The following is a 15,115-nucleotide window of genomic DNA, read 5'->3' as shown; positions in this document are numbered from 1 at the left end:
CATCCATCTTTGCCTTTGTACTGACACAAATTTTGACAAGAAATCTATCTGAAGTCCAAACCAGTCATTGAAGTCAAAACTTACTTACAGGAGAGCAATGAACTGCCCATTGCTCAATGGCAAATGATATTTGCGCCCTGAACCGGAAACCCAACATTGGACCGTCGCTAAAATCTTGTACTATTGGTAACCAACATGCACAAAACAAGAAGCCAGATTAAGACTAATACATAAGAAGAAATGGGTTCCCGGTGACAAACCTCATATGCTTAATTCTGGGAGGTTCTACACAACTTGTTTCCCTCTGGAACATTTCATCATCATAAGAAAAAGAAGAGGAGGAGGGCCTACCAAAAAGGATTGTCCAACTCATAGTGGACGTAGTAGTCCATGAGAGAAACCTTTTAGTACTCCATGGAACCTCGACCAAACTCATCTGAGAAAACTTACTTTACAGAAGTTGTGATTGCTGATCTTCCATAATGTACAAAGGAAGTTCCGCGTGCCTTTAGATCCACCCGCATGCCTAAACAGAGGACAACAACTTCAGAAAATTAAAATACCTAATCATGTGTTTGATATGAATGGCAAGGGAGAACAATGTTTATTGCAATTATCGTGACTGGTTAAGATCCTGACTACCATTTTCATCATTCTGCCAAACCTCCTTGCCAACATCCTAATCAATGGTTTACATGACAAAATATCATCTTTTCCTGCACCTCAACTAAAATTGGCGCCCCATGACTTTGTGGCAATGGCCATTGAAGAACCCTTGATTCAACATATATCACTAGAGTCATCATTTTTTATTACTCCTGCAAGTTCTCATAGTCCATCAATCAGACAATGCTGCACATCCACAGTCTCCGTAAGACCACAGGAATCTGCACCGTGCTGATCCTCATAGGACGTACATGATTCATCTTGAACATCTTGCTCCACCACAGAATTCTGCAAATTCTTGTCCATAGGTTCTTTTGGAGGCACAAAGTTTGGCTTATCAATATTGTAGCCTTCAGAAACAACACAAGAAGCTCCTTCATTCTCCCCAACAATGGCATGTTCATCAAGCTCATCTCCACCCTCATGATCTTCATTCATCTTGATATCCTCGTGATCAGCTCGGTTACAGGTAGCAGCATCTGCATCTGCAACAGACTCTACAATAGAATCCTCTTCGTTTTCCTCTTCAGCTGCAAACTCATCATCATCACTTCCTTGCCATTCATCATCATCACTATCAACGTTCGATGGATCTAACCTGTTCTGTTCGGCCCTCTTCCGAAGCATGAATACATTGAAATAGTAACTGACTAGCTCTTTGCTACTCCGAGCAGGAAAGAAATAAGGCAACACATCCCAGAAGTTCTTACCGAGTGATTCAGGATTTGATAGGACAACTTCTTGAAACAAATGCTCCTCCTCTATGGTCCATTTACAAGCTACATCCTCTCCCATGTCACATAAACCCAATCGTTCAAACATGTCCTGTCCCAAAAATTTCTTAAGCTTTTCTCTTGCTTCCTTTACATGCTGGCTTATGCATCTGACTGAACCCTCATCCAGACAGCTACAGTCAGTTTTATGAAGCACATCTCTAATTTCTGATGCCAACAAAGAGGACTCTGGCATTGGAATGATACAAGAATGAATCCATTTTTCACTGTCATCTTCGTTTACTAAATGACAAACAGTTGAATAGACCAATGGAGAAGCACAATGACCACAGTCACCAATTTTCTTACAACTATGTGAACTCCACTCTGGAACATCAGCTTGATGATTTGCTCCAATAGCAACAGATTTTCGAGGAAAGTAATCAAAAGCAGGTGACAAGAACTCGTCTGCTTGACATAGCCCAATTGTGTGGTGGTAATTTTCATAATAACTAGAAAGGGAATCTAAGCCAACTGGTGATCCCAAAACTGCCTCTTCATCATCAGGATTGGATATAAACTGGTTTCTACCAGTTCCCTTATTAAAATGATCTACATGACGAGATGCATCACTGTTCTTCAGATGGTCATTGGGAACAACTAAGCCTACAGTTACGGAATAAGTTATAAACCTTTCCCCTCCCCCAAATCTTAAGAGTGTTACTAGATTAAAAGATGGAAGTCATAAATGTACTAAAACTACCTGAAGATGGTGTCAGAGATTCTCTAAACTGGACTTCTGCATATGAATCCAAATAAACATTCTTGTCCACTTGCTTTAGGCGCTTGCATGCAAGTAGGTATACTTCATCATCAGAGAAAGGCCGTTTGCTTTGCTCTGACAAAACCCTATCAGTGATGATGCTCATCACTGGTAACAAGCAACTATTACCATGAATGCTAGGGAAACTTGTCTTGGACGCAAGATGAGCCACATCTTTCATATCCGCTTTGCTGTCCAAGATATCCAGCAGTCGATCTGTAAATCAGATTAAGTTGAGAGAGCTATACCAAGAAAATTACTCTCTATGACATGCAAGTAAAAGTGAAAATTTTATGACCAGAAGATGGAGATTCCTCAGAGATAGCCCTTGATGAAGAAATCCCATCAGCTGACGCAAGGTGGCCATCACAATCCAATTCTTGGAGTTGCTCATTAGCAAGTTGGCTGGCCTTATCATCAACCAAATTCTGTTCATTATGCTTAAAAAACATGTTTGACCTGCAATTCTAACAAGACAAAAAGTTATATTGGAGAAACAATAATAAATGAAAGATATCCAGAAGGATAATTTTTCCACGACTGATAAAGGATGGGCCTTGGTACAATGGTAAGGTTGTTCCTTTGTGACTTAAGAGACCAGGGTCCGAATCACGGAAACAACCTCTTTAAATATTTAAAGGTAAATCTGTATACATTGACCCTCCTCAAACCCGTGTTGGCAGTAGCCTCATGCACTGAGTACACTCTTTTTTTTTTAAACAGAAGGTAATTATTTTATATAACAAGACAAGTAGATAACCCACAAAACTTTAAAAGTCAAACACCAGGCATACAAGGCATGTAAGCAAGAGCTAGCTAGTGAAAATGAGAAAGAGAAGGCAGGGAAGGTGGATGGAAAGAGAGACCAAAAATCACTGATGCACATGCTTCCCGCATGTCCATAGATATAATGTAGGCACAGAAAATGATGGAGATGATGAATCAATTCATTGCTTAGATTAAAGTTGGCAGCATATCCTGGTTCACCAAAGACACTTGAAAAAAATCATGTTTGTAGTAATTGATACTGCAACTCATAACCTGTATGATAATTGTTAAATTTGGGCAACATACCAAGTTAAGAGCCCTAGCCTAACATGCAAATCAGACAAATAGCAAATTTCATTATCCTGACCCTGTTATCTACCAATATGTAAATTGGTATCTACCCATAGATACCAGTCCGACTGAGTTGGCATAAACGTCCAGGATGGAAGTTTATGCCATCACCTCCATCATCTATAATGAGCCTTGCTCCCAAAGCACTAGCGGTCTGCTTCGAGTGTCGTCCTCTGGTTCTCCAACCCTGCTGTAACTCACCACCACCACCTTCCTTATTCTTCGTGTCCATTGCTACAAGCATGCCCTTGACAACTGCTGTGTTGGCAAGGTCCACATCATCTTCAATGAACTCAATGCTGAAGACAACAGCAAAACCATTCCCCCTCCTCCTTTGCAACCTAGTTCATCAGCTATCAATTCAAGTCCACAGGCCTTGTCCTGACAAGTGCAAAAGGGTGTCCTCAACTTCTCCTTTGAGTTCCTCAACTGCCTTCCTGTTGATCACATTACAAAGTTGCCAACCTTGCTGATTATCCCACCATGGTGCTTTTGTCCACAACCTACCACACCACAAGGAAGGAGAGTGCCATCAGCTCTGCTTCCTCCCTGAATGGTGCTGGGAGATTGTTTATCACTATTTTTGTTGGAGCAAACAATGATGGAACATAAAGGAGAGGGAAAACATGGAAAATGGTGAGTCATGGTGGCACATGCCACACTTGCCATCATCTGTGGTTGCATGGGGCGGAACAACATAGGAGAGCAATAGCATTGTTCCTGTAGTAGTGTTTATTCATTGGGCTGATGAAATGTATGTCTTGTTTTAATTTTTGAGTCACTTGGCCAGATTGGGCATGGGCCTTTTATTGTATGACACATGCCAGCTAGGACTACTGCTTTTTGACTTGGTCTCAAATCAGGCCAAGCCTGCTAAAGCAAATGGGTAGGAAAGGCTTTCATATGGACAAGCATGGGCTTAACCCATCACCAACCCTGCATGAAATTCAGTGAGATAAATATTGAGTCCCACAGTAACTAAAGCTCATAGTTATGACCTTTTTTTCGGAACACCTGTGCCTAAAAGGCAAGACCTAATGTTATTTTGATTTTATTACTCCCTATGGTATCCATGAAATGCAAGTGATGGAATTAATTTTCTTTATAAAGATTATGACAGATCACTTCTCTGAGAAAATATAACTATGATTTCCCAAGAAAATTCCCACATTTTGGATATTTCCCAATTGACACCCCATTTTGTTTTTTTTTTCAAATAGCACTCTGAATTTGAAAGTACCTAAAATACCCCTCAAAATTTTCCACCCATTGTTTTACCAATTTTTAATTGCTACTGCATTTCATTTAGCTCGTTTACAATATTTTTCAATAGCATTTACAGTGTTTTTATTGAGGTACTGAAAATGCTGATGAAAAATACTGTAAGTGACAGCATACTGTATCTCTTTGGTTGTTATTGCTCATAGACCATTACGATATCATATTTTCAGGCTTGTAATTGATTTGGTCGAGGTTAGGAGTCTATTTTGATCATTTATAATGTTTTTAAATAGGTTTTACAGTGTTTTTACTCTGGTGGCCAAAACACTGTAAGCCAACTTTTGATTTCTATTTGGATGACGTTGTTTCTAAACAATAAGGAATACCTATTTGAATCATAATATGATATATCAAATGGCTTCTAGTGTGTTTTGATTCCATTTGGCTCATTTACAGTATTTTAAGTAGACTTTACAGTGTTTTTATTGTGGTGGGCAAAACATTGTAACATGTCAAAACACTATAATAGGCTGAAAAACTTTTGAGGAACAATTTGGGCTTTTTTTGAATGAGTGGTCTATTTGAGAAAAACTAAAAGATGAGGTACTGTTTGGTAAATACTCAAAATGTGGGTATTTTCTAGGGAAATCACCCAAAATATAATGGTTATAAAGTTCTTTAACAAAATATAATGGTCATAAAGGAGGTTTTCTTTAATTGAAAAATAAAATAAACAAAGCAAGTGGTTTGGCATATTAGTTTTTCACATCATCTCTTTTCTTTCTTTCATTCTTAATTGATGCTTAGCTTTCCTCCAATTCCTATGTTTTCTACTTCTGCTGCTTTCTTCTTCTTTTCAACAGCTACATTAGTATCTCTATGTTTATGTAACATTCTGGTCTTTCAGCTAATGTGCCATTAAAAATTTTTAATTATTAGATATTACTAAATGATGATCAAATCTACTTCTATATTATTTAATCCTAAGAATCACTTATCATGAATACTCATGTTCTGAGTCTTGCTTCAAAACAACTTTGTACCTCAATTCATGCCTTGCACCTAGGTCCAAGAGCCCTGTTGCCTAATGCACCTTGAACCGTTAATAATTTTATTCCTATGAATCAAACTGTAAAATTTCCAATAATTTGGCTCCTCAAAGCAGCAAATGAGTCAAAATTGCGGCACTCTAATTAAGCTCAGAAATAAACTCAGTACTCCTCATTCATGTATTGGTCTTGCATTTTTCAGTTAGTGATGGTAGTTACTAGTTTTGAGCATATTGAAGCATTAAACTAAAAAATGACAGTCAAGAAAAACAAGACCAGCTTGTTGGATAAAGAGTCATCTGCCACAGGATCTTGATGCCCTGTAGGCTATTTTTACATCAAGAATTTGAATTGGCTCATGGTATGTTCTAGATTATTTCAACTTTTGAATATTTTTCGATCTTATTCTTTGGTATTTTATAAGGCTTTTGTAGTTTCTTGTTACTTCAGTGTTGATATTGACATGGGTTACGTTATGAAACCCCAGCCATGCATAATTAACATGCTCTTTTCTGCTAAATCTTCCTTCTTTCTCAGATTAAAGATTGTAAACTGAATGAGACTAAGAACTACTAATTCCAGCATCAGACTGATGCAAGTTGAAATGCTCTATCATATAAGCGATGTAATATATTAAGTACGAAAGACAGGTAAAATCAACCAAAGCAAGTCACAGTGAAATAATATTAGACAACTTGCATGAATAAGAATCAATAAGTTTAAAGCGTAAATGAAAGCAACCAAGGGAGAATTTAGCTTTATAAGCTACTGTTATTAGAGTATGCCAAGGAAAAAGAACATGTGGGCCCTGGACCAATGGACAAAGCAAAATAGATTCTGGTATCTCAAAGGTTCCACATTTGCAGGAGAGCCGATCAAACAATACTTCCAAGGAAACATTCACTCATCGAACATAAGAGTAGCCTGATCCCCAGTTCAAAGATTGACTAAACCCAGCTCAAACAAAATAGGACGAAACACAAAGAATAACAACAATTTGCCTAAGAATCCAGAGGAATAGTGGAACATCTATGCATCGTGACCCTGGGATTCAGCGATAAGGAACATTGCAAGACGGGAAACACTGCACACAAATCAAAGCTAATACAACGTAAGATAAGAGATATGTGTTCGCAAGCGATCGAATCAAGAACCCATAGAAATCCTAACCCAAGAAACGATCTTGACACTGCACAAGAGAACGAATCGAGATAAATCAGAAGAGGGGAGACACATCAGAACAACCATCGCAGCAAAAGGCCCACAGATCCAGAACCAATTTGAGGTTAGCAGAAGACGCGCAAACCATAACCCTACAACCGATCACAAGCAGAAAAACGGGACGAAATTTGTACCGATCCAGAGAGGAAGACGAGTGTGCACCGAGGCAGCCTCGATTCACAGATCCAAAGGAAGAATCGAAGCAGGATCTGGATCGAAATCGGGTAATTTGGCGGGCAAAGAACCAGGAAAGGGGCAAAAGCTCGCGTTCGACCCCTTTTTTATTTTTATTTAATTTTATATTTCGATGATTGGATGCCGCGGATGCCTCATACAAATGTACTTATATACCCCTAATTAGTTTCTTAAAGTCAGAATTATGTTCGCATAACCTTTGTATTTAAAGTAAATGTTTTGGATAAAAGAGGAAATTTGGTCATCAAATGGCGGGCGCGACTGCCGTATGGGTATGATCTTTGATTCCATGGTTTGGCTCGATGCGGTGGACCGTCCGATGAATGGTTTATTGATCGAACGGCCAAAGATATCATCGTATCACGATAAAGAATAACTGCTTGGACGGCTCTGATCTATGATGCAGATGGTGCCACATGGACGATGTTGTAGGTACGACAGTTATCTAAGCGGTTGGGTCCGCAAATAGCATGTGAAACTTAATATCTAAGAAGCTATTTGAAGTGTTCGAACAATCAAACGGTAATTAAATTTATTATTGTTGCTCTCGGAATCTCTAATTTCTGGCATTAGAGATTTAGCAGAGAACGCAATAATATGGCGCACAATATAACAAAGGGTGCCAAATCGTATAGCGTTTCTTTGATGTTTTACGCGTAATAATAGGAAGAGTAATTTAATTTATTTATCATTGAATATTTTTTTATTAATTTAGAGATATTTTATATATGTAATAACTTATCATGTGACAATATTTATACAAAAATAAAAATAAATACTGAAAAATTAAAATATATATAATTTTTGACTAAAAATTTTAAAGAAAGTTTTTTCAATAAAAAATATCATTATAAAAAAATAGTTTTAAATCAAGTCAAAAAATTATTTTATTCTTTTGATGATATGATTATGTTTATGCTAATATGATTATGTTGTAGATGACACAAGCCTTTAGCTCTTCTTTTTCATATTATCTTTTAATTATTATTTTCTATCTCTTAGAAAAATAAAATTTTGTTGCTACTGATCTACATCAAATCTTAGGATATAGTAGGCTTTATTGTGGCTGGAATAGAATGAATGAATGAATGGAGCAAATAGATGAGAAAGAGAACAATTCAGCAACAGTAGCACATTGCTTCATGAAAACAAAATACTCCAACAATGCAGGACTGGAGGAGGCAGTGAAACCACATTGACCTACCCCTGCCTAATTATAATCTGAAGAAAAAGACTACAAAATAAATCAACAAGGTATCTCACTCTCTCCTAGGCATTTCTCTCTCTCTCTCTCTCTCTCTCTCTCACAAGCTCGTCACACTTAGACCACAGCAGGCATGTCTTTAAGCCATGGATCCAGTGGCTTGCCGATAGAGAAGACGATGAAGCCAATCTTCCTTAGTTTCTGCGGGTCGATCACGTTGCGCCCGTCGAAGATGAACGCCGGCTTCTGCATGTTCTCGTAGATCTTCACGTAGTCCAGCTTCCTGAACTCGTCCCACTCGGTCAAGATGCAGACGCCGTGCGCCCCCTTGGTAGCCTCGTACGAGTCCCAGGTGACGGTCACCTGCTTCACCGCCGTCGGGCTCGTAGGCTGCAGGTGCACCGGGTGGTCCCAGTCGAACTTCTTCAGCGCCAGGTCGCGCTGGATCTGCTCCTCGCTCACCTGCGGGTCGTAGATGCTGATCTTGGCCTTGTCGCCCAGCAGCCCCTTGCAGACGTCGATGGCCGGCGTCTCCCTCGTGTCGCCAGTGTCCTTCTTGAACGCGAATCCCAGCACCGCAATCTTCTTCTCCGACACGGTGTTGAACATGGAGGAGACGACCCGGTTCACGAAGCGGCTCTTCTGGTAGTCGTTCACTTTGATCACGTCCTTCCAGTAGCTGGCCACCTCGGGGAGGCCATTGCACTCGCAGATGTACACCAGGCTGAGAATGTCCTTCTGGAAGCAGGAGCCACCGAAGCCGACGCTGGCGCTCAAGAACTTAGGTCCGATCCTGGTGTCCTTCCCCACGGAGTATGCCACCTCGGCCACGTCCGCCCCGGTGGCTTCGCAGAGCGCTGATATCGCGTTCACCGACGAGATCCGCTGCGCCAGGAACGCGTTGGCGGCCAGCTTGGAGAGCTCGGCGGACCACAGATTGGTCGTGATGATCCTGTCCTCCGGGACCCAGTTGGCGTACACCTGCTTCAGCGCTTGCACCGCCTTCTTCCCCTCCGGCGTCTCGCGACCGCCGATGAGAACCCGGTCGGGGTTGAACAGGTCCTGGATAGCCGTTCCCTCCGCGAGGAACTCCGGGTTGGACAGGATCTGGAAGTTGATCCCTTTGCTGTTGTGGATCAAGATCTTCTCTATCGCCTCGGCGGTCTTGACGGGGACGGTGGACTTCTCGACTACGATCTTGTCGGACTTGGCGACGTCAGCTATCATGCGAGCTGCGCTCTCCCAGTAGGTGAGGTCGGCGGCCATGCCGGCGCCGAGGCCGCGGGTCTTCGTAGGCGTGTTGACCGACACGAAGACGATGTCGGCCTGGCCGATGTGCTTCTCGATCTCTGTGCTGAAGAAGAGGTTGCGCCCCCTGCATTTCTTCACCACGTCGTCAAGGCCTGGTTCGTAGATGGGGAGCTGGTCGCTGTTCCATGCCGCGATACGAGCTACCGAGATATCGACAACCACCACCTCAACCGAGGGGCACTTCAGCGCGATGACGGCCATGGTTGGCCCGCCGACGTAACCCGCTCCGAGGCAACAGATCTTCACCATCTTTAGCTTTTGCGCAGTCTGAAATCATCATACGATCGAGCATAAAACAAAGGAAACATTAGAAGACAGTATAAGATCAAACACACCACACCTCTCAACAATTATAGATTCAGTACATGACAATAAAAGAATCCAAATCTGAGAAGAACCAAATCCTTGCAGAAACAACAGCTAAAAAGATGAGAAGAGCAACAGGGAAAAGATCAATATTTGTGTGGGCATCTTATTAGTACGAGATCTCTTTGTCTTCCTTAGATTCCCTCCATCTAAAGTTGGCTGGATAAAAGAGGTGAAATTTTCATCAAAATCATAGAACTACCTTTTTTGTGAAGGGAGGAGTGCAAGAATCGAACACCTTTTAAATTGGAGGAAATGTCTAAGTAGCAACCAGTAAAATGTTAAGCTGGAGTTATAGGTAGTGATGCTGAACGCTGAGGACGCGGTCCATGGAACCTACAATTGAGGAAGACCCATTCCATTGCCGAAGTTATACACATCCACCACATCAAAGATCTGCAGAATGTATAACTAGGAGTAATCAACGGAGTAAATTGAATCAGATCCTTGAAACGCCAGTTCTTGTGATCTCATGTTTAGATTTACTTCTTGTGATCTTATTTGTAATAAGCTGTAGAAGAAGGCACCTAAGGAAAAGCAAGAACACGGTCAAGCAAAAAGATGTTGTATCATCCATCTACAAGCACGTGCTAATGCAACCATGGTGTTTGTGATTATGATGGACTTGAGTCGCGTTATGAAGTAGCGCGCCAATAAGATACCGTTGGATTGTAACGAACCGATATGATACATTATAACGGTCGTTATTTGGGATGAAGGCAACAAACGAATTGAAGGTTCGGGCGCTTCTCTGCCCTCCCGGATCGTGATGGCGAACAGAAGCTTCGTCGGGCTCGCCGGCCAGTGGCGCCGCCCGCTCCCTTCATCCCCTTGTTCGCGCGATCCGCCTCCACGGAGGTCGTCCGGTCCAAGATAAAGCTCCTGGACGACCCCAATCCCCGATTCCTCCGCTACGCCTCCCCACACCCCGCCACCGCGGGCCACAAGCCCATTCTCCCCGCCCCCCGCCCCATAATCATAACCCTCCCCAATGGCCTTCGTGTCGCCACGGAGTCCTCCCTCGCTACACGCACCGCCACCGTCGGCGTCAGGACCGACGCCGGGACCACGCATTTCCTAGAGCACATGATCTTCAAGGGCACCGTGAGACCGCACGATGCGGCAGTTGGAGGAGGAGATCGAGAACATGAGTGGCTACCTCGACGCTTACATCTCCAGGGAGTAGACCGCGTACTACGCGCCAAGGTGCTGGATAAGGATGCGCCCAAGGCTCTCAAGATCCTTGCCGATATCATCGAAAATTTCAGCTTGACGAGGGGCAGTTCAGCCGGAAGAAGAATGCCTTTCTTTTCGAGATGGAAGAGGTAAGCATTCTTCATTGCTCTGTAATTCTATAAAGGATTTGTTTTGTGTTTGTTCGCTTGTTTAAATTTGAATCTTTGATGCAAGTAGAGTTGGATGTGTGTGTGTGTGTCTATATATATATATATATATATATATATATATAATGGAAGGATAGAATTTTGTGACATCTTGCTGTAGACCAGTATATATACGAGCTGATCTGGTGGGATACTTGACTAAGGTACAGTAAGGGAAATATCATAGAATTATGCAGCCACATAGAAAGAAAATTGTGTGTTTCATAAGCAACAAATGAACCCTCACACTGACTAAGAGTGGAATTAGAACACTTGCCCTAATTCTATCAATTATGCACCACATGTTTCTTAAGTGCGTCAGAAAAGTTGATACCATTGACATGGTATATTACTCACAGGTTATGTGTGCATGCAAAGATGGTGAAATGTCAGAGTCCTACCATCAAATGTGCAAATTAACTAGATGGTTGACCTTTTTAGACCATCTCGATTGTGCTTGTATTTTTAGTTGCTCAAGCATGGTTGATGCTGGACTGGTCAACACCTTAAGGGTTAGTTGATGCTGCAGGTCTGTCAACGTGATATCAGTTTATGATCTATGATCCTTAAGAGATACAGTTTTAAGTTAAAATACGACATGAATAACATAATTATGAAATAATATAATAAATCGTAAAATACAACAAATGATATTGATATAGATTTAAGCTGGTCGCATTCAGTCTAACACAACTTGAATTCAGGTGCCAGTCTTGGGTTGAGAAGTCTACATCTGGAGTTCTTATGGGATTAGGGTTACAACCATAGAGAATAAATCATATCCTTCTTATTCGTCCATACAAAGGTTTCCAATTTCAAGTGACAAAAAAAGGGCATCATGATAGCAAGATGAGAGAAACACAATAGCATCACCAACACAAAAAATGCCATACTATGAACTTGAAAGCATTTTCTAGTCACACAATCCAAGAGTACAATAACTGATCCACAACAAAAGCCACACAATCTGCCTCCTCCAAAGGGAGTGAAGGATATGTAGAAAGCAGTCAAAAATTCATTTCTAATGATCTAGAAGAAAAGGTTCAACCCTTGATGAGAAACCCCACAAAACCAAACAATATGGATGATAACAATCTTCTTTCCTATGACAACAATGGTGGTTTACATAGAACAGGTTTCTCTCCTATCATCCGTTTCACCACACCTTGGATGGTTTGGATAATATCTCATCAGGCATAGTTTAGACGGAATATGTCATTCAGCACGTAGAAGCTCCCTTGAGGTGTTGGCATCAGATGGAACATCTACAAAAATGAGTTAAGGCCAAAATCAGTAACAACTCACTGATTAAGAAACATGAAAAAGGGCAAAAAGAGAAGAAGAATAATTGTGACCTTAATAAACGATTCTTGTTCTATTTATAATAAAACATGAAGAGAAAAAGACAAAAATAACAATGATGTATCCATCAGTTGAAGAGATATACTTCATCTAGCAATGCTTATAATAATACAGAAATATTATTTTATAACTGTATGCAGTCCAACGGAAAGTAACCATGTCTGCTCCTACTAGGTACCCAAGCAAACACACACACAACAGTTTAAGACAGCAGCACACCCAACAGAAGAGAACAGATACGTGCAATTTACAAAATTCACATTAAGTAGCTAAAGAAATTGATGTTGCTATGTACATTTTCCATTGGCCTCATGAGACATTAAATTATAAATTATCCCCATCAACAGTTAACTCTGAATTATAAAAAAGAAATCGCCAATCTTTTTTATCAACATCCCAACATGTGTTGGCTTAGGCAATCCAGCAAAACATCAAGGTCGATAAACATAGATCCCAAACACACAGATGCAAGCATCTAAGGACTGATTATGAATATTATGCAAACATTATTTGAGCATTTAACAACTACTATAAATCAATGTGAAGTGTGTTCTAAACAGATAATGTCTCACAAATGTGTGCATTTTCTATGGATATACGACTTTCAAAGGAACTCTGACAGAAAATATGTTAGGCCAAAAAAGAAATGAATGTTAATAATATGTTTGTTGAAGGCAAAGCTCACAAGACAGATTTTGCCTTCATATAAAATTAAAAAAAATCAACTTTAATGTGCTGCTGAGACCTTATGGACATAATGCCAGGAATGGGAAAACAGGTGCTAAACAGTCAATCTATCATCATTGATTGTGGATAAAAGGTGTAAGCAGCCATTGGACGTACGTTTTGTACATAAAGCTTCCGAGAAACGGACGATCAAATCTCGCAGTCTGGTAACTCTAAACACTTAAACTTTTTTAAAAAGTAAAAAACTACCTGCAAAAAGAGTAAATTTAGCTTTGCAAGTAGTACCATGTTGTCCAGATTGTCCAACTACAAAGTTGAAGAAATTATCTATTTAAGAGAGAATTATCAAACTTTTGTTCCATGTGCTTCCATTACACAATCTCTGTGTTTTAAGTGTTCACTACTTGCCAATCAAATGTAACCTCAATAAGAAAATCCAACCAAGATTTTGCGATGACCGATGGAAGATAATTCAAATAGGTTAAGAGCAGAACCTAGTTTGTAAATGTTGGAAAAACACATAATTTAACGTCAGGCAATTCGTTGAATAAATAGTTATGCAACCATATCTCATGCGTAGTTAGCTACTTCATAGTGGAGAAAATCTTCATGTACAACCACTCCAATCAAGTGTACATAAAAGAAACAGGGTGTATCCAGAACATGTTTATAGGATCATGAGCAAATGTGATCTCGTAACCAAACATCTTAGTATTCATTGCCAAACTATTCAACCAACTAAATCATATCTGATCCTAATACGAACTATTTGTTGCTGTATGAGATTTTTATCAGCATTAGTAAGTCAAAGAAAGGATATTTGCATATAGATCCTTTCTTTGACCCAACTTGGTCATTACTTGTCAAGATCAGTCAATGCACTTCTACTTGTGGAAGACCACAAACTCACGACAGGAAAAAGGAAGGAAGAAGAAGGGAAAAAAAGTTGATTTGGCAACCTTACGCGGATCAGGTTGAAGAGATAAAGACGAATCCTAGATCAGATCATCTTCATCGATCAACCTCTTACTCATGAACACTTTTTACCAACATTAGATGCATTCATTTATCTAGGTCAAGATAACTAAAAGAAGAAACGAAAAGAGGGGCAGAGAAGAGAGAGAATACCTGGCTGAATTTGAGGGAATGCTGCTCGCCGCCGAGCTGGAGGGAGCCGCTGACGAAGACGAGAATGCCGCCGGTAGGGCCGGAGGGCTGGCAGTCGATGGTGGAGATGGAGTGGGCGCACTGCTGGAGGGGGAGGGAGGTGAGCTTGGCGGCAATGGCGGCCGCCCCCTGGATCTTGGCGCCCTCGAAGGTGAGCATGGAGCCGTCCTGGTAAAGCCTGCCGAGCGCCGCCCGGTTGCTGTCGAACGTCTGGTAGTAGTGGTCCACAAACGCCTTCGCTACCCCGTCCTGATCCATCGTTGCCGCCAAAGATCAAACCCTTCCTTGATTCTATGAACAAGAGAGACAGAGAGAGAGAGAGCGCGAGGTGATCATATATAGAGATGAAGCGGGAGGAAGAGAATGCGTATGAATCACGCCAAGGCCCGCGCGGCCCGTCAATATTAGGGATGATGGTGATGGATGAAATATTGACGACGATCCAAGCCCATCAAATCCGTTGGATTAAGACATTTTATTAATTAAATATTTAACGTATAATAATAATTAGAATGAATTTAAAATAGATTTTGGTGCCTTCTTTTCGTCGGCCATCTCAGTCGTGTTAGATACGATTCATTGCACGCAGTCGAGTTCATTTATTACACGACAACATTGTGTGCGGGAGA

At 40.9% G+C, this 15,115-nt stretch overlaps 3 protein-coding genes across 3 annotated transcripts; all 3 read right to left on the bottom strand.

The window, feature by feature from the left end:
- Nucleotides 1-164: 164 nt before the first annotated feature.
- LOC135641616 (uncharacterized) lies at nucleotides 165-7,112 on the bottom strand. Its single transcript, XM_065157129.1, has 4 exons — nucleotides 6,947-7,112; nucleotides 2,501-2,661; nucleotides 2,143-2,418; nucleotides 165-2,045 (listed from the first exon to the last, which is right to left on the bottom strand). Exons 2-4 carry the CDS (start codon nucleotides 2,652-2,654, stop codon nucleotides 829-831), a joined length of 1,647 nt encoding a protein of 548 aa, XP_065013201.1. The 5' UTR covers nucleotides 2,655-2,661; nucleotides 6,947-7,112; the 3' UTR covers nucleotides 165-828.
- Nucleotides 7,113-8,130: 1,018 nt separating this feature from the next.
- Nucleotides 8,131-9,771, bottom strand: LOC103988977 (UDP-glucose 6-dehydrogenase 4-like). Its single transcript, XM_009407682.3, has one exon. It carries the CDS (start codon nucleotides 9,769-9,771, stop codon nucleotides 8,329-8,331), a length of 1,443 nt encoding a protein of 480 aa, XP_009405957.2. The 3' UTR covers nucleotides 8,131-8,328.
- Nucleotides 9,772-12,160: 2,389 nt separating this feature from the next.
- On the bottom strand, nucleotides 12,161-14,803 carry LOC135639675 (nuclear transport factor 2B-like). Its single transcript, XM_065153533.1, has 2 exons — nucleotides 14,448-14,803; nucleotides 12,161-12,535 (listed from the first exon to the last, which is right to left on the bottom strand). Exons 1-2 carry the CDS (start codon nucleotides 14,742-14,744, stop codon nucleotides 12,461-12,463), a joined length of 372 nt encoding a protein of 123 aa, XP_065009605.1. The 5' UTR covers nucleotides 14,745-14,803; the 3' UTR covers nucleotides 12,161-12,460.
- Between the last annotated feature and the right edge of the window lie 312 nt (nucleotides 14,804-15,115).

The sequence above is a fragment of the Musa acuminata genome, chromosome BXJ3-6 (assembly GCF_036884655.1).
Source record: "Musa acuminata AAA Group cultivar baxijiao chromosome BXJ3-6, Cavendish_Baxijiao_AAA, whole genome shotgun sequence".
NCBI lineage: Eukaryota > Viridiplantae > Streptophyta > Magnoliopsida > Zingiberales > Musaceae > Musa > Musa acuminata.
The sequence above is the reverse complement of the archived record's forward strand: the minus strand, read 5'-3'. Positions and strand labels throughout refer to the sequence as shown.